Genomic DNA, 20,472 nt, shown 5'->3' with positions numbered 1-20,472 from the left:
TTGGAGCCATTTTGGGTGGCCATGTAGACCTGAGACAGTGTGGGGTCTTTTCTGGTTTCTCTTTGGATCATCTCTGCTGTAGTTGGGTGACTTTCAATTTGCATTGGGAAGAATACATCAAGAGGAGTGGCCTCTTTTGTAAATTCTTCAGGATTTTCCTTTTCAAAGGGTAAATGGAGCAATCCATCAGCATTTCCATGACTATTTGTTCTCTTTAATTCAATCCTCTAATTGTGTCCTCCAAGAAACAGAGCCCATCTCTGTGTTGATGGTTGAAACGTTCTACACTCCAAACCAGACTCAATGCCTCTCTGTTAAGCTGTGTGTAATATTTTCATTTAGACTGCTTTACACCTCTGTGCCCATTGCCATTTCTTCCTGTTCTGTAGTAATAAGTTCTAGGTGTGGCGCACAGTAACCAGGTTTGGCAAAAACCTGTTACGGTAATTGACTAATCCTTAAAAAGGACCACTACTGTAACACATCCTTTGGCTTTGGGGCATCCACCACTGCTTGAATATTCTCATCACACTTGTGTAGATCTTGTGAATCAATGGTGTGACCACAGTAAGTGATGATTGGTTTAAAGAATTCACATTTGTTGCATCATGTTCTGAGCCCATAATCTTCTAATCTTTTTAACACTGTTTTGAGATTTTTGGAGAAGTTCTTTGTCATCCTTACTGGTAACGATGATGTCACCCAGTTAAACTGAGTGCCTGGACAGCCTTACAGCACCTGGTCCATCGCCTTCTGCCAGAGTGAAGATGCAGATGCTACTTCAAAAAACAAGCCTATTATAGTGATAAAGCCCTTCGTGAGTGTTTGTGGTGAGAAACACTTTAGACCTTTCTTCCATCGCCATCTGTAGTTAGGCCTCAGCTGAGTCTACTTTGCTGAAATATTTTCCTCCCGAAAGGTTTGCAAATATATCCTCCAGCCTGGATGCAGGGTACTGATCTACTTCCAGTACTGAGATGATGGTGACCTTAAAATCACTACAGATCCTGACAGACCCACTCTTCTAGGCTACTGAGTCCAGAAGCATTGCCCATGGGCTCTGCTCGACCTTGGAAAGAACTCCTTCAGCCTCCGTGCATTCTAGTTCACTGACTACTTTATCACAGATGATAAAACAGACTTTTTAAAAACTTGGGTGTGGCATTTTCATAATACTATTTTACCGTTGATATGTTTGAGTTTTCCAACACCAGCCTTGAACACTACTGTGGCATCATCCAGTATCTTTCTTAATTTGCTTTCAGTTGATTCTATTGCAGGGGATGTGGCATGCAAATAGTGGATGGATCTCTAATCAAGTTGTAATTGTCTCTGACAATCACGGCCCCATAATTCTGGCCGTCCTGTTTTTACCACATACAAGCCCAATGTGGCTTGTCACATGTTGCATTTCACTGTTACGAATGTCGTACCCACAGGATTTATCTTTTCTCTAATATAAGTTCTTAGAAGCATATCCATGGGCTTCTGTTCAGTATCTTTGAAATGCCGCTCAAACTCATTTTGTGGAATGACTGAAACAGCCGAACCAGTGTCCAATTACACTTTAATTAATTTGCATTCACTTCGCATGTGAACCATATTGCTTCTCTCCTGTTAGTTTTCACATTGTAAATCTCAGGGCTACCTAGTCCTATGTCACTCACCAATGTCTCGCTATGCTTCAACAGGCAGGTAGGCAACTCAGGTTTGTTTAAAACTTCCTCATTGCCACTGTTATGTTTTATAACTCTAAAACTTAAAACTAACTGAAAGGAAACATTGTGCTGGGAATGCACGTCTTTGTTTTTTTTAAAACTTTAAGTAAGGCATGCACATGATGTGGAGCCACACGGGGCAGAAGCCTGATTAAGCAGGGTGCTGTCTATGTGAAGTTTTGACTTATGCCATTCATGTACTTTTACATATAACAGGTAATTACATAATCAACAAAGAATGCTTTATCAAACAATATATTTACAGTATTATTTAAATATTACTGAAATATTAAATAACAGCAACATTCTCCGTTCAAATACACTCCTTCTCATGATTATTTTTGTCAGTAGATTTAAATAAATCCCAGCCTGGTCTGATAGTAAAAGCATTAGTAAGTTGGTGCTTATTTTAACATTTTCTGGTAAAGCCAAAAAGGGCCTCTGTTCCTCACAGGATGCAGCTGTTTTCAATGTGGTAAATAAAAGATGTTCTGCAGAAGTTTTACAGATGGGACACAGGATTTGTTTTTCAGAAAGGAAACAATATTTTCAAAAGCACATCTTAAACAGACTTTATCAGTTATTGCCATTTGTAAAGCATACAAGAATACTAGGGGTCAACAGTTCAAAATATATTACTTGCCTGGATACTGATCTGCCAACATCGTATTCTGTTAATCTTGAAACTGAACTCTTCGATGTGGTTCTTTGGTAACTGAACACAGCAGTTAATTTCATAATTGCCCACACGAACAGTAGCAGGACAGTTGGGCTCTGGATAATCACAGGTGCAAGCCTCAAACTGTAGATGCCCATAGAACTTCACTTCCCTCATAAGTTCGAGGAACTGAAGAAGAACAATTTTAAAATAGATGAAAAGTGATTAAAAGTGAAATTCTTTCTAGGGTTCTCACCAGTGCATCAGTTCTTACTTCTAAATAATAGTAGTTAATCCAGGACCAAAGTCCTGCTATTCAAAACTTATTTTAATTAAAAAGGTTGAAGTTTCGTTCTTTTAACTTCAAATCTCTCTGGGATATTTGTTTACAGGAAAATGAGTATGTTTTGTGCATATCCATATACAAATGATTCTAAAGATTCAAAGGACATTTATTATCAAAGCATGTTTGCAGTATTCAACCCTGAGATTCATCTGTACCACAGACAGCCATAAAGAAAACCATGTAACTTGTTGACAGAAAAACATCAACCTGCCCCCAATCAAAGTGCAAAGAACAATTGCACAAACAGCAGAAAGAGCAAAAAACATAGAATATAAAACAATAACCTGCAAGGTCATTGAAAGAGTCCAGATCTATTCAGTTCAGCTCAGCCTAATGCAAATGGTGATAAAGTCACAGGAACAGACTAATTCAAAGATTGCTCTATGCATCAGGACGGTGACATCGCCAATATTATCATAGCATGGATTCCAGTGTGCCTCTTGGCAACATTATCAAGCAAGTTTTATCACTGAGCCACACAGGGCAGATATCTGATCAAGCAGGGTGCTGTCTACGGGAAGTCTGGTAGTTCTCCATGTCACCATGTGGGCTCCACTGTATGCTTCCATTTTCTCCCATGTCCCAGGTTGGTATGTTGTGGTAGAATCTGGGGATGGGGTAGGGGGGAGTAGAGGGAATGTGAGGAGAATTTTTTTTTAAAGGAGCTAATATTGTATTTGGGCATGGATGCAGTGGGCTATTAGGCCAGTTTTCTACTCTTCTCTCACTCCAAGGTAGGGCACATTTTAGAGAAAGACTTTGCTTTTATACAGCACCTTTCAAGACTTTAGATCATTCATTCCAAACAGCCAGTGTTCGCAGGGCAAATGCCCACAAGCGGCACTGCAGGAGTGATCAGATGTTTTTGAGATCCCAAGAATTAAGAAGTGAATCAGAATCAGGTTTATTATCAGTGATGTATGTTATGAAATGTGTGGCTTTGAGGCAGATGGTCACTGAGATACAAAGGAATCGGTGCCAGTTCAGAGAAATGCCAGGCAGATGCCTGAGAGCGGAGGAGAAAACAGCAGAAATTCAATTCCTGAAAATGACATGAAGAAATCATTCTTCACACCAGAATCCGATCCAACTCGAACTAGACGGTTTTGTTCAGGCAGTGATCTCATTGGTTCTAAATGAGGAAGAAGAGGAGTATTGCAAGTAGGATAATCCGTAACCAGAATCAGGCTTATTATCACTGACTTATAGAACACAGAAAACCACAGCACATTACAGGCCCTTCAGCCCACAATGATGTGCCAACCATGCAACCTACTCTAGAGACTGCCTGGAATTTCCCTACCGCATAGCCTTCTATTTTTCCAAGCTCCAGGTACCTATCTAAGAATCTCTATTGCATCCACCTCTACCATCATTGCTGGCAGTGCATTCCACACACCCAACACTCTGTGTGAAAAACTTACCTCTGACATCGCCCCCTGTACCTACTTCCAAGCACCTTAAAACTATGCCCCCTTGTGTTAGTCAATTCAGCCCTGGGAAAAAGCCTCTGGTTATCCACATGATCAGTGCCTCTCAGCATCTTATACACCTCTATCAGGTCACCTCTCATCCTCTGTTGCTCCAAGACGAAAAGGCTAAGTTCAAACTATTCTCATAAGGCACACTGTCCAATTAAGGCAATATCCTTGTAAATCTCCTCTGCACTTTCTCTATAGTATCCACATCCTTCCTGTAGTGAGGTGACCAGAACTGAACAAGAGTACTCCAAGTGGGGTCTGACCAAGGTCTAATATAGCTGTAACATTATCTCACGGCTTTTGAACTCATTTCCATGGTTGATAAATGCCAACCAATCATACACCTTCTTAACAACACTGTCAACCTGTGCAGCAGCTTTGAGTGTCCTATGGTCACTGACCCCAAGATCTCTCTGATCATCCACACAGACAAGAATCTTACCATTAATACTATATTCTGTCTTCAAACTTGACCTACCAAAATGAACCACTTCACACTCATTTAGTTTGAACTCCACCTGCCAAGTCTCAGCCCAGTTCTGCATCCTACAGATGACCTGCTATTACTTCTGACAACCCTCCAGATTATCCACAACACCCCCGACCATTTGTGTCACAAGTCATTAAATTTGTTGGTCTGCAGCAGCAGTACAATGCAATACATAAAATAAACAATAAACTGCAATCAGGGCAATGCAAAAAGAGAAAAAAATAGTGAGGTGATCTTCATCGGTTCGATGTCCATTCAGAAATCTGATGGCAGAGGGAAGGAAGCTGTTTCTAAATTGGTGAGTGTGTGACAGTAAATTGAAGGAGGTTCCTCCATTCCTCTTCAAAACAGTGTGATTGGGAACCTAACTATCCTCCTGACTTGAACGTCTCATCTGAATGACAAAGTGTCCATTTGTGAAGCACTTGCTCCACAATGCACGATGTCTCTGGACAGATTTTTGTGCTTACGTTTCTGGGGAACTTAAGGGGTAGAACAACAAAAATCAGAATGGCCCATTAGCATAAGCTTATTACAACAGCAGCATTTGTAAGACTGGGGTTTGATTCCTGCCACAGTCTGAAAGGAGCTTGTATGTTTTCCCTGTGAACACGTGGGTTTCTTCTGTGCACTTCCCCTCCATAGTCCAAAAGCACGTTATGCTAGGTTTTAGTAAGTTGTGGCCATGGTATGTTGGCGCCAGAAATGTGGTGACAATTGCGGGCTGAGCTTAGCATTTCACAAATGATAACGCAAGCGATACACTTCCCTGCATGTTTCGATGTACACCTGACAATAAAGCTAATCTTTAAAATCAGTGTGCATGGGTGGAGAAGGAATGTATGTGACATCCAGGTCTATTAAGGAACTTAAAAATTAGGATAAAAATTTTTTTAGAGCCCCAAGGAACAAGTTACTCAGAAATAAAATGGCTCTGCAAATGAAATGAAACACCAATTTAGTTTTTAAAATCTTCTTGAATTTGGGTTCTTGTTTTAAAATTCTTCTTTATAAAAGCAAAATTGCTTACATTGAGCAACAATTGTGGATGATACATTTCAATAAATCATTATTTAAAGTTAAGAGATACTGAACCCTAACTTGTTAGATTTTAGCAGGGTACCATTAATTACAGACGTACTGGTTGAAAACTCATTAACATCTATGCAATAACTCATCTGGGTAAGAACACCAGCAAAAAATAAAAATAAGTTCTGTTTATTCAGACCAGTAAATTCCGGTTGCATTTTTCAGGTTTAATCAAGTCTATAGAAGTATTGTACGCTTTTTCTATCTAATAACTTGATCAGTATCAACTTTGCACAACAAAATGCAGTTTGATTTTTGATAACAAGAAAATAATGTGAGATGCTACAAGAGTGATATACGTGAATCTGAATATGAACTTGAGTTTCTTGCAGGCATTACAGGAAAGTAAAGGAATGCAATAGAATTTAGGAAAACTATACATAAACAAAGACTGGCAGGCAATCAATGTGCAAGACAAATTGTGCAGAATGTAAAAATATATATCCATAAATAATACTGAGAACATGAGAGAGGCAGAGCGAAGTCAAGATGGCACTAAATGGTGATTCCTTTGCTTGCACCTTTGGAAACAGATCTATTTCTAATCTCTGATAACTCTTTTTTCACTTTTCAAGGTTTTTCTGAAGACCCTGACCTGGAGTTACACTCTGAGTTTGGTTCTCTGCGGGAATGGGACCCAATCTCAGGGCCTCAATAACTGCCTTTTTTTGATATCCCAAGAATGTGGCCGGGAAGACTGGCGCTCCTTCAGGGCTCTGGAATTCTGTGGCTCTGGGGACGTGCTGATTCTAGGCCGGTACCCCTGACTGAAGCGTCGCGGGAGAACACGGAGCATCGGGAGCAGCGGGTTAGTTGCCGGGGGTTGTGTCCCTGAAGACCTGCGCCTTTCTGGTGCCGACTCTCTGGTCGCAGAGCTCAGAAAAAAACAACACAACAGACTTTTAACACCGTAAATCAACAAGTTGTTTGTTATGTCTCTCTTCTTGCTGTGAAACAGCGACACCTCTTTTTCCCATATTAGGGAGAGAGAGAGAGAATCTCTATGTCGAATGACCGGGTGAACTAGTAGTCTTTGGGGTACAGCAAGTCTGTGTCTTTATTGATGCTTTGCTGCCCGCTTGAGTGATCGGTGGGGGGTGCTGATGCTTTTTGCTGGTGGGGGGAGGGGGAGGGGTCATTGCCTTGCTGCCTCTTGTGCATGGGAGGGGGGAGCTGAGGGGGGAGGGGACTTCAGGGTTCTAACATTTTAACTATTATTCATTCTTTGTGGAACCCCTCTGTTTCGTGGATCTTTGCAAAGAAAAAGAATTTCAAGATGTATATTGTACACATTCCTCAAACATTAAATGTACCTATTGAAACCTACTGAACCTACTCTCTCTTTGGCATTACAGGGGCTGCAAAGAAAAGAGCCATCAGGACCGCCACAGAGACTGCTGAGAGAGCCCGGATCCGGATGGCTGTGGATCAAGAGGCGTGACTCATGGACCAATGTCACTGGGACACAAACCAGGGCCAGATCAACCCTGGCTGGGTCGCCTGGGTGAGAGGGCTTGACGTTGAAAGACCAGAAACACCCGATCATCCCAGATTACATCACTGATAACGTGTTCCAGAGCACACTAGGTTGTATCTCTGCATCGAAGAGCCCTTGAAAGTGAATACAAACAACATGAGCCCTTGAAAATGCAAGGCTCTGTTAATTGTCATGGAAGTGTTGGTGAATGAGAGAATCGGGGGTGGGGTGGGGTGTGGTGCGGTGTTATAGGGAATTGAGTAGACAAGCATTGCAAGGTCTTCTCATGTCATCGAATAACGTGGCCCCCGATCGTTAGTAGCAGAATAGCCTTTGCATAACACAATGCATTCAATCTGATTTTTGACATGAGATGCTACACCTGGTGATATACCTGAATCCAGGTCACTCTTCCTACACTTTCCAGTGCCAATGTATTTTGCTTTCATATCGCTGAACTTGCAGACTGATAATGGAGCAGGGCAAAAACAGAGAACGTGGGACTTTGGTAAGCCTTGGAACAGACAGTGCCTCCTTAATCAATAAATACTCAATGCAACTTTATTAGGTACAGTTATACACCTGAAATGCTGGAGGAACTCAGCAGGCCAGGCAGCATCTTTGGAAATGAGTGAACAGTTGACGTTTCAGGCCAAGACGCTGCATCAGGCCGTTTAGGTCCTGCTGAAGCGTTTCAGGCCGAAACCTCGACTGTATTCTGTCCTATAGATGCTGCCCGGCCTGCTGAGTTCCGCCAGCATCTTGTGTGTGTTGCTTGGATTTCCAGCATCTGCAGATTTTCTCAATTGTGACAGTTGTACACCTGCTTGTTAATGCAAATATCTAATCAGCCAATCATGTGGCAGCAACTCATTGCATAAAAGCATGCAGACATGGTCAAGAGGTTCAGTTGTTGCTCAGACCGAACATCAGAATGGGGAAGAAATATCATCAAAGTGACTTTCACTGTAGAATAATCGTTGGTGATTTGAACATGTCAGAAACTGCTGATCTGGGATTTTCATGCACAAGTTTCTAGAGTTCAGAGAGAATGGTACAAAAAACAATAAGAATAGTCAGTGAGCAGCTGTTGGTGGGTGAAAATACCTTAATAAGAGAGGTTAGAGAAGAATGGCCAGACTGGCTCAAACTGACAGGAAGGCGACAGTAACTCAGATAACCTCACGTTACAACAGTGACATGCAGAAGAGCATCTCTGAATGCACAACACGTCCAACCTTGAAGTAGATAGGGTGCATCAGAAGTCTACCTAATAAAGTGGCCACTGAGTGTAGAATGGGCCAGTGTTAGAACCAGAGGAGAATAAATTAAGGTAATCAAACCTGGCATTACTTAGAAAGCAAAATGAAAAGAAAGAGAGAGCCATTAGGCTAATGCCAAGGGTTGAGGCCCGAGGGCCAATTGGAAATCCAGAAGTCGAGGCCTGATGGCCAGGGCCCCATGTCTGCAAGTCTGTGGGGAATTGAAAGCCCAATGTCTGTGAGTCTGAGTCTGAGTCTGCCGGAGGCTCTAGGCCGGGGAACACGGCCTGTCCTGGGTTGGAGGACAATGTATGTGTGTGTGTAGGTGGGTGGGAGGATAGGAGGAATGGGACTTGTTTTGCTGTTTGGCGTGTTCTGTTGTGTTGTGTTCTGCCGAGCGCCGTGGGCATGCTACGTTGACATCAGAATGAGTGGTGGCACTTGCGGGCTGCCCCCAGCACACCTCAGTTGTGTTGGTTGTTGATGCAAATAATGCATTTCACTGTATGTTTCAATGAACACAGGATAAATAAACTTGAATCTTGAAAAGTAAAGAGCTGTAAAAACTGAACAGAATTCCCAGGATCACAGATTCCTGACCAACATAAACATTAATAATAATTTGCATTCTTGAACGGCCATTTATTTTTCAAACAAACTCTGACCAACACAACACAGTAAATATTACCTCTCTTTTCTTAGCAGACTCCTGGAAAGCCTTCAGTTTTCGGATCTGATCTGGAGTAGGCTTCACCCAGCCTCTCTCCAGCTCATAGGTAGCCTAAAATTGGAGGAGAAAGGAAGAAATGGTGAAGAAGAAACATTCCTTTTTTTTTGACTTTTGTAGTCATCCAGGAGGAGATTTTAAATTAACTTTAAATTCCTCGGGGTTTTCATTTCAGTGGACCTGTCCTGGGCCCAGCACGGAAGTGCAATTACGAAGAAAGCACGGCAGCTTCTCTACATCCTTAGAAGTTTGTGAAGTTTCTGCATGATAACTAAAACTTTGACAAACCTCTATAGATGTGTAGTGGAGACTGCATTGACTGGTCGCATCATGGCCTGGTATGAAAACACCAAAGCCACCGAAAGGAAAATCCTACAAAAAATATTGGATACGGCCCAGTCCATCATGGTTAAAGCCTCCCCCCCCCCCCCGCCCCCACCACCACCAAGCACATCTACACGGAGCATTGCCACAGGAAAGCAGCATCCATCATCAAGCACCCCCACCACCCAGGACGTGCTCCCTTCTTACTGGTGCCATCATCAGCAGGAAGGTACAGGAGTCTCACGACTCACACCAATACTTTCAGGAACAGTTACTACCCCTCAACCATCAGGACCAGTGGGGATAACTCACTGAATCCCATCACTAAGCTGTTCCCACAACCTATCGACTCACTTCCAAGGGCTCTTCATCTCATGTTCTTGATATCCATTGCCTATTTATTTATTATTTCTCTTTCCCCTTTGTATTTGCAGTTTGTTGTCTCCTGCACTTTGGTCCTTTGTCCAGCCGGCTTGTCGGGTGCAGTCGTTCACTGATTCCATTACAGAACTTGGATTTGCTCAGGATGCCCATTAAAAAAAATGAACCTCAGGGTTGTATATGGTGACATATATGTACTTCAATAATACATCTACTTTGAACTTATTATATTGGGAACGTGATGTTTGCTCCAAGTTCATTTCGGTGTTCCTAATGATTAGAAAAACCAGAAAGCAACACAACGGCACAGTCGCTGCCTCCTGCTCCAGCAACTGGTGTCTGATCCTGCCCACCGATGCTGTTTACATGGACTTCACAAGTTCGCCCAATGACAACATAGGTGTCCGCTAGATACTCCAGTTTCTTCCCACATTCAAAGTTTAATAGTTAACTCAAAGTCAAATCAAATTAAAATTTTGTTATCAAAGTGCATATTTGTCATCACACTATCTTGAGATTAATTTTCTTGCAGGCATTTACAGGAAAATAAAGATAATCAATAGAAATTACAAAAACTATACATAAACAGAGACGGGCAAACAACCAATGTAAAAGACAAATTGTACAAATAAAAATATAAATAAACATATTTTTAAAGTAAGTAAGTAAATAAATATTGGCTGTTGTTCCATAAGACAGAGGCGCGCTCAGATGCAGCGGCCATTCTGAGTCTAATCAGAAGTGTCTTTGCTCGTCCTTTACATCGTTTTCACTATTTCAAATCATTGCTGTACACTAAGATCATCAAATATGGCAGGATTATCCCATCGGCAAGTTGCTCAATAGCGAGGGAGCTGGACTTACTGTGCATCACTGCTGTGTCGTCACCTGGATTAGTTGTGTACCTTTGTTACTTTGAGACGGTGAGTGGTGCGAGTGATTGCCTTGGACAATTTTATTGTGATCGCAAGACCCTGTCGGATATTGTTAACCTAGAATACCGCAAGTCCAGCTCCCTGGTTCATGGTGAGACAGCAGCACGAGAGCTGTGTTGCCTCGGTTGTGGTGAGGTGTAGGGGTCGCTTGTCACAGTTGCCCAGGGTAGGAGGCACTCGAGGCAGTGTGGCAGAGGCTTCTGCAGGAGGACGAGAATCCGTACTGCACCTTTTCCACTGGTGCTGCCCTCTAGTGTTTGCTTGGTGGAAGAACAAGCTGGAGCAAGGCAACTTGCCACCAATCATGCCACTCAGGAACTTGGGCTGTATACATCTTTCTTTGTGACTGTATGCTTTTCTGCAATCCTAACTGGATGTGCTATTTGTGCAGCATGTTGTGTGCTGCTAGTAATGTGCTTTGCACCTTGGCCCCAGAGGAATGCTATTTTGTTTGGCTATATTCATATGTCGTTGAATGATAATTCAAAGTTCAAAGTAAATTTAATATCAAAGCATACACATGAATTCATATGCTTATGGAGTACATATATATAATTAAACCTGATTATTAGTTCTAGAGTCCTTGGAACTGGCCATTGTAAATCCTGTTCTGACAAAGGGTCTCGGCCCGAAACGTCGACTGTACTTCTTCCTATAGATGCTGCCTGGCCTGCTGCGTTCCACCAGCATTTTGTGTGCGTTGATTGTAAATCGTGTGTTGGTGAATGACAGAATTGGGGAGATGAGCCGGGGGGGGGCAGGGTAGAGTTGGAATTAGTGGGAATGATGTGGAGCCGAAAGGGTAAGAAAACAAGATGGAATTAGGATAGGGCTAGTGTAAAGTGATGCATCACAGTGGACTCTATGATACTTAACCTCTTTGACAGGAAACACATTATGAATTTGCCATTACCTGTGCATCCCTGTGAAGAAATTACCTCTCAGGGGTGATTCATACCTAGATGTGCCCAGTTGTTGAGGAAAAAATAATAACATTCAAAGCAACATTTCAGGGAAAAGCTAATCCCTTCATTCAAAGTTTTTGTTTTAAACACTTGTGAAAAATTTGAATCACATGGAACTTGCTTAAGATTCTACAACTCTTTGCACAATTGGCCTTTTCAAAGCACACATTAAAGCAGCACAACAAAGTAGAAATGTGGATTCTGCATGTTAGCTATTTGTTGGAAAAAGATCAGATGAACTCTTTCATCATCATTTGGTTTCCATCATCATTTTCCAGTAAGAAATCCCAGAGCTACAATTATTAAAGGAAGTGCTGGAGTAAATATGTTCTCTGGCCAGTAGAGTTGCTGTTGTGGGAGGAGCTCTAATTTCGGAATGCCAATATACCAAAGCAAAGTTTCAATAATGTGGACAATGGAATTTATAGGTTGACATAACACAGGGCTGGCTGTTCGCTCAGCCCAGTGCTGTTCACGCTGTTATCCCATGACTGGACTGCCAGATCCAGCTCAAACTGTGGCAAGTTCGCTGATGATACCAAAGTGGCTGGCCTCATCGGCAACAATGATGAGTCAACACGCAGAGAGGAGGTAGAAAGGATCATCAAAGGATGTGAGAACAACAACTCGAGTCTCAACATGGACAAGACAAGAAAGATGATTCTGGACTTTACACAAAGGGCTGGAGGAATTCAACAGGCCAGGCAGCATCTATGGAAAAAAAAAGGGTCTTGGCCCAAAACATTGACTGTACTTTTTTTCCCATAGATGCTGGCTGGCCTGCTAAGTTTTATTATTATTATTGTATTAATTTTGTAGATGTTGCTTGGATTTCCAGCATCTGCAGATTTTCTCTTGTTTGTGATTTGATTGTGGACTTCAGGAAGGCAGAGGTCAGCCACTCTCCATGGCACATCGATGGCTCTGCCCTAGAAAGAGTGAAGAGCACAAGGTTCCTTGGTGTGCACATAATGGATGATCTAACCTGGACCAACAATACCTCCTCATTACTTCTGGGCACCACTAACAAGGTGACTCGTGCATGTGTCTCTGATAGATACCATCAAATAACTCAGTCTGCTACAGCTGAGAACCACAACTACATCTAAGGTTTGTACAGTTAGTAACGTCGTTTTAAAGCGACTAAAGATATTTATAATGGACTCTGGTTGATGGTGCACTTCCTCTTCAGGTCAAGGGAAAAGGGGGTGCCGAGCTAAACGAATAGAAGCGTAGCTTTCGACTCCCATTACTGCCTACCTTGCTGGCAAACGTACAGTCTCTGGGAAATAAAATTGAAGATCTCAGAGCCAGGGTGCTGAATCAGAGGGACATTAGGACTATTTGCATCATTTGTATCACGGAAACTTGGTTAACTCCTTCCATTCCTTTCGCAGCGATCCAGATTGATGGGCTGACGATATGCCGCCAAGATAGGGCAGCCGAGTCCTTCGAAGGCAGGGGAGGAGGAGTACGCTTCATGATCAACTCCTCAAAGTGTACAAATTTGGCGATGCTGTCCCAGTCCTGTTCACCCAACCTGGAACACCTTGTGAGCAAGAGCCGCCCATTGTGGGAGACTCAGCGATCACTTTGGTAGCAGTGTACATTCCACCTCAGGCCAATGTCAAACAGGCTCTAGACCAGCTGAGTGATGTGACAACATGCACAGAAACAGCACACACTGATGCCTTCACCATCATTTTGGGGGATCTTAACCAGGGCGGCTCGAAAAAGTCTCTAAATAATTATTACCAACAAATCACTTGAAGTACCAGAGGAAACAATGCACTGGACACTGTTATACCACCATCAAGAGTGCCTCCCATGTTATTCCACAACCTCACTTCGGGAAGTCTGATCACCTGGCTGTACTTCTACTCCCTGAGTACAGGCAGAGACTGAAGACTGCAGCACCAGTAGTGAGGACTAAGAAGATATGGACAAGGGAGGTGCAGGAGCACCTACGGGACTGCTTTGAACCGATGACTGGACTGCATTCAGAGATGCATCTTTGAGTCTGAATGAGAACGCCACAGCTGTCACTGACTTCATTAAAACCTGTGTGATGAGTGTGTGCCAATGAGAACTTACTGTACATTCCCAAACCAAAAGCCATGGATGAACCAGGAGGTTCACAGACTGCTGAGGGTTAGATCTGTGGCATTCAAGTCTGGTGACCCAGGTCGGTACAAGAAAACCAGGTATGACTTGCGGAGGGCTATTTGAAGATCTAAGGAACAATTCTGAACGAGGTTGGAGGCGGAATCGGATGTCAACTCTGGCAGGGTTTGCAGCCCGTTACTTCCTACAAAGTGAAACCCAACACCATGAATGGCAGTGATGCTTCACTCCCAGGCAAGCTCAATGCCCGTTATGCTCACTTTGAAAGGGAGAGTAAAAAAAAACAGCTCTGAGGATCCCCACAACACCTGATACCCTGTGAAGGCACACACTCTTCGAATCAGGAACAACTTCTTCCCCTCTGCCCTCCAATTTCTAAATGGACATTGAACCTATAAACACTATCTCACCACTTTTTTATACTAATTAATTCACTATATGCGCGGTGACATTAAACCTCATTCTGATTCGGATTAGTCAAGAAGGCACAGCAGTGTCTACACTTGCTGAGGAGAATGAAACGTACAAAGCTCCCTGCCCTCATTCTAACAACTTTCCACAGGAGCACAGTCAAGAGTGTCTTCTCTGGCTGCATCGTCACGTGGTATGGAAATGGCAGAGATGCTACAGAGGACAGTAAAACCCTGCCGAGGGGCTGATTGGGGTCTCCCTCCCCACTATTTGTGGCAATTACTGGGAGTGCTGCAGACGAAGGGCCCAAAGCTTGGCTGAGGATTCCTACCACCCGCCCCACGACCTCTTTGACCCGCTACCGTCAGGAAGGAGGTACAGGACCATCAGGACTAGGATTGCCAGACTGGGTAACAGCTTCGTCCCCCCCAGGCTGTGAGACTAATGAATACCCTGTCAGCACTGAGGTCTCGTCACTAGCACAGCAAACTGATTACTGTTTACCTTTTACCTGTGCTGTTTACCTTTTAACTGTGCTGCAGAATTCTCAAACATTTTAAATTATGTTTTATTAACTTGTTTGTGGTAAAATTTTGTCTGATGTGCTGTGTGTGATATATGTACTGTGGGCGCACGGTGGTCCACCTACTTGTAAATATGTGCAGGCAATAAACTTGAACTTAAGCTGATGAAAAACCCTTAAAGAATGGCTATCTACACACATACTGTACAAAAGTCAGACACGTACACAGCCAGGGTGCCTAGGGATTTTGCACAGTACTGTATTTGTCAACGTGGAGTGGAGAGCGAGCCTGTAAGTCGGGCAGGAGCAAAGGATGTTGGGAACGGCGAGGGTGGATACCACAGGAGGGGTGTGGAGCAGGTGGCAGAGGAGGAGTGCCTGGGCCTGGTGGGTGGAATGGGGGCAGACACACTGTGGTGAACTACATATACCTGTCTGGACTGCTCCTGTGGCTCCTCCCAAGACCCTGCTGACTACCCCTGTGGCTCCTCCCACAGACCCCTGTATAAAGGCGACTGTGGCCTGCTGCTCTCCCTCATTTTCCCCAGGATGTAGTGTTGTCCTTCAGTCAATAAAAGCCGATATCTCACTTCCTAAGTCTCGGCGTGAGTTATTGATGGTGCATCAATTTGATAACAAACTATTAGTTTATTGATCATTACAGAATGTCTGTGTAGTGCTTCCTGTTCCCTCCCCTCTCCCTTCCTCTTTTCCCAATGATGATTCCCCACCCCCTGCCCCCTTCTCTCAGTCCACAATACAGAGACCCATATCAGAATCAGGTTTATCATCACTCACGTATGTCAGGAAATTTGTTATATTTTTGCGGCAGCAGTACAATGCAATGCATAAAATTACTACAGTACTGTGCAGAAGTCTTAGACATCCAAGCTGTAGATATGTGGCTAAGACTTTTGCACAGCTGTGTACACTCATGCACTGGAATGTGTGGTGACGTCTGCGGGCTGCCCCCAGCTCATCCTTACTCTGCGTTCGTTGCTGACACAAATGATACATTTCACTGTATGTTTCAATACACCAGCCTGAATCTGACACACAGAATGAGACTCATCTTGCAGTTTCAATCCAATTTTTTTTCTTAAAAAAGGGTTATTTTATTTAGAGACACAGCACGGTAACGGGTCCCTTCTGGTCCAATGAGCCCGCGACACCCTATCACTCCCATGTGATCAATTAACCTACTAATCCGTACGTCTTTGAACCGGGACACCTGGAGGAAACCCACACGGTTACGGGAAGAACATCCAAACACTACTGCAGCGAGGGTTCTATTTATTTTGCGATCCAGTGCAGAACAGACCCTTCAGTCCCTTTGAACCGTGCCACCGAGCAGTTCACCAATTTAACCCTCACCTGATCATGAGACAATTTACAACGACCAGTTAAGCTACTAGCTGGTACATCTTTGGATTGTGGGAGGAGACTAGAGAACCTGGAGGAAACCCATGCATCCCGCGGGGAGGACAAACAAATTCCTTACAGAGAATACTGGGATTGAATTCCGGACTCTCACGCCCTGAGCTGTAACTGAACCCGGTTCACCGGCGCTACGATAGCATTACACTGACTACTATGCTACCATTCACAACGCCTCCCCCTCAATTCTGCTCCTGTGTCTTAAAGTCTCAATCTGTAGGTGAGGGTTAGAATCTGGGGAAGCTGATGAGAGGGTGGGGAGAATGGAGAAAGGATTAATATGGGGTTAGTGTAAGTAGATAGTGGATAGTTGGGACTGAAGAGAGTGTTCTGGCGCAAAATCTCCCGATGGCTCTGACTTATTCACTCCCTGCACTGACATTGGGCAAGGCAACCTCCTTTATGGATGTGACCCCACCCATAAAAAGAGCACAAGAAAAGTTACTGTGCCTCCACGAAGCATTGTTTAGCAGAAGTGAAAACTATATGAATGTAATACAAGAACATAAGAAATAAGAGCAGGAGTAGGCCATCTGGCCCGTCGAGCCTGCTCTGCCATTCAATAAGATCATGGACTCATCTTCACCTGTACAATTAGATATTCTATCCATAACATTGAAATGTATTTCATTGCCTGGTGTTCTTCTCGACTTAGCAGAATGCAGAACATCTATCTGAAGTTCACCATTTCCTTGAATAAAATGGACAAGTCAACATTGCAACACACATTATTTAACTTCTACTCATTGTAGAGATAAATCTATCTTCTTTTTCTGCTGTGAAATGTCAAAGTTGTATTTAGAGGCAGAAAAAGTAGCGTTATCTTTACATAGTATTATTAGAACTAGGCATCCATGACAGAATATTAAACTCAGTCTCCACGAGGCCACATATTGTGCCAGGTTCATGCAGGAATCTGTCTTTTTGTTCAATATTTTCCATATCCTTTTTATATTCTTATTGGCCTTTACACAACCCGTTCTAATTGTAGTCACAGTATTTATGCCATAGCTGTTGTGTGCAGAATTTTAATTCCCTTACCTGATTGTACAATAGGAGGACTCCAGCAATACTTCCCATTAATAGTCTATCCTTCAAAGGATCCAAGTAACTGGAAAAAATGGATAAGTTTCTCAGTGATTCAGCCAGAGGGGCAGGTCAACTGCAAGGCAAAACTTCAAAACACAAAATAAACTTGCCTCAATCACAAACAAGAGAAAATGTGCAGATGCTGGAAATCTGAGCTACACACACACAAACTCAGCAGGCCAGGCAGCTTTTATGGAAAAGAGTACAGTCGACGTTTCAGATCGAATCCTTTCGGCAGGATTGAACAGAATACATTGAATCTAAAACTCCAAGGCTCCAGCTGGAAATTTAATATGACTTTGCAACCAGCATAAAAGTAGATAATTTGACAGCAGCTTATTGAGAAAGTGCACAAATAGAAGACTTACTTACCTCTACGATTTCTTTCTGCAGTTTTTCACCATGTGGTTTTATTTTCTACTTTGATTCTGCGAGCTCTACTTTAAAATATTTACAATACTTTGAGAACTCATTTTATTTAAATATTAGATTAACAAGCAGGAACTGAAGGTGGGCTGCAGTTCTTCAGTCCACTTTGTACTTTGGTTTGGAAGGTGCAATTGTTTTGTCTAAATCTTATTTCATACTTTCTTAAGAGGGCTGGCAGACCAGGTGCTCCCATGTCAGCAAGTTGTCAGTGTGTTCTGGGATTAGAGTTCAGTGTGAGCAGGAGGCACGAGGGGCGGTGACCACCTAGGTACGCGAGTTGGCAAGACTGACTTTCAAGGCCTAGCATTTGGGATCCTGTCATCGGTGAGTCCAGAGCTCTGGGCTGGAGTTTGGGTACTGACCCAGGGTGCTCACTCGTTGTTGTCAGCGAGTCCCGGTTGATACCGAACATCGAAGACTGAAGGTTGATTGGAAGTCGCAGACCAAAGCCCAGAGGTTGATTGGAAGTTCAGAAGATGAATCCCAATGCCTGGAGCCCTCAGTCTGTGAATTTCTGCAAGACTGCTGAAGAAATCGAAGACCCAATGTCTGAAAATCCATGAGTCCACTGAAGATAGCCTGTCCTGGCTTTAGAGGATTTTGTAAGTATGTGGGCTGGGGGGGGGGGGGGGGGTTGCAAGGTGAGAGGAATGTAGTTTGTTTTGATGTTGTTATTTCATTGCTCGGTACGTTCTGTTTTGTTGTGTTCTCTGTCGTTCTGCTGAGCACGGCCGACACGCGACATTGGCAAAAGAATTGGAGGCGACACTTGTGGGCTGCCCCCATCACGTCCCCAGTTCTGTTGGTTGTGAACACAAATGACACATTCCATAATAAATAAATCTGAATCTCAATCGGTGCCCCATGTCTCTGTGCCAAAGAGAAATTTTATCATGAAGGAAAAATTTAAGAACTATACCTTCCTGTTTACAGAGACACGCAAAATTATCTTCAATCTCCCGAACAGCCATTAGGTTACACACTACACCCACGAACAAGTATGGATTTTTTTTTTGAGGACACCTTCAATGGAACAGAGTAGTTCATTTGGCCCAGGGACCTATTCCGCCAGTCACTGAGATCGCAGCTGACCAACCATCTGTTATGGATCTACACTCAGTGACCACTCTACCAGGTACCTCCTGTACCTAACAGAATCACCACTGAGTGTACTGATCCCCAAGGTCAGCCACTTGGTACAGATTTCCAGACAGAAAAGCACCCATCCACTCCCACCCTCTTCCTCCTACCACTCAGGCAAATGTGGATCCAGGTTGTGCAACGCAAGAGATGAGAATGAGAAAATACTCTTTGCCTGAATTTGCTCATGGGCAGCTTTGGGAGGGTAAAAATAGTAAAACTGAATTTCTTCAAATTTAATTTGGCTTTTTTGACACTGATCAAGAGAAAAAAGACTCTTCGATGTCAAAGTGCAAAACAGATTTCTATAAAGTGATGCAAATTAATTACAAATATAAAACACAAAGTAATTGAGTGTATAAATATCCACCACCAAGTCATCACTGGTGCAGCCAATTGGCTTTAGGAGACATATCATTAATTAAATGGAGATCCCCATGCTTAGTCAAGGTGCTTCAATTCATTATAGCAAAAAGACACCTGTATCTGGAAAGGCCAACTGCTGGTGAGTCAGTATCCTGGCAAAAACTACACCATGAAGACAAAAGAACACTCCAAGCTACCCACAAAAAGATTATTGAAAAGCACGTCAGGAGATGGATACAAGAAAGGAGTGCAGTTAAGTCAACCAACAAGAAATGGAAAGAATATGGCATAGCTGTAAATCTGCCAAGAGCAGGCCATCCTCAAAGACTGAGTGACCCTGCAAGAAGGTGACTAGTGAGGGAGGCCACCAAGAGATCTATGACAACTCTGCAGGGGTTACCATCTTCAGTGGCTGAGATGGGAGAGACTATGCATGCAGCAACTGTTGCCCAGATGCTTCACCAGTCACAGCTTTATGGGAGAGTGGCAAAGAGAAACCCACTGTAAAATAAAAACTCACATGAAATCTCAGCTAGACTTTGCCAGAAGGCATGTGGGAGACACCGGAAGAAGGCTCTATGGTCTGATGAAACCAAAGTTGAGCTTTCTGGTCATCAGACTAAATGCTATGTTTGGTGTAAACCAAACACTGCATATCATCAAAAACACGCCATCCCTACCATGAAGCATGACGGTGGCTGCATCGTGCTGTGGGGATGACTCACTGCAGCAGGCCCTGGAAGGCTTGTGAAGGTAGATGGTAAAATTAAATCAGCAAAATACAGGGAAATCCTGGAGGAAATCCTGATGCAGTCTGCAAGAGAACTGCGACTTGGGAGAAGATCTGTTTTCCAGCAAGTCAATGACCCCAAGCATAAAGCCAAAGCTACACAGGAATGGCTTAAAAACAACAACAGTTAATGTCCTGGAGTGGCCAAGTCGGAGGGCAGACCTCAATCCAATTGAGGATTTGTGGCTGGATATGAAAAAGGCTGTTCACTCACAATCTTCGAGATACAAACAAAATGGTTGCCTCAATCTGTTCCCAGAGGGGCTCTGGAGCTGACTGCTTGTAAACTTAATGCCTTAATCGTGTGGCA

The 20,472-nt window shown here is 43.3% G+C and overlaps 1 protein-coding gene across 2 annotated transcripts in view; it reads right to left on the bottom strand.

Annotated features, from left to right (window-relative positions):
• The window catches only part of LOC140730677 (sorting nexin-31-like), a 142,775-nt gene that overhangs the window by 37,828 nt on the left and 84,475 nt on the right, over positions 1–20,472 (bottom strand). For both annotated transcript variants that reach the window (XM_073051441.1, XM_073051451.1), the window contains 3 exons: positions 17,390–17,459; positions 9,210–9,302; positions 2,362–2,565 (listed from right to left, as the gene is read on the bottom strand). In XM_073051441.1, the coding sequence (XP_072907542.1) occupies positions 2,362–2,565; positions 9,210–9,302; positions 17,390–17,459 (367 nt within the window). The remainder of the gene's footprint in view (positions 1–2,361; positions 2,566–9,209; positions 9,303–17,389; positions 17,460–20,472) is intronic.

This window comes from Hemitrygon akajei, chromosome 1 (genome assembly GCF_048418815.1).
Source record: "Hemitrygon akajei chromosome 1, sHemAka1.3, whole genome shotgun sequence".
Classification (NCBI taxonomy): Eukaryota; Metazoa; Chordata; class Chondrichthyes; order Myliobatiformes; family Dasyatidae; genus Hemitrygon; species Hemitrygon akajei.
The sequence above is the reverse complement of the archived record's forward strand: the minus strand, read 5'-3'. Positions and strand labels throughout refer to the sequence as shown.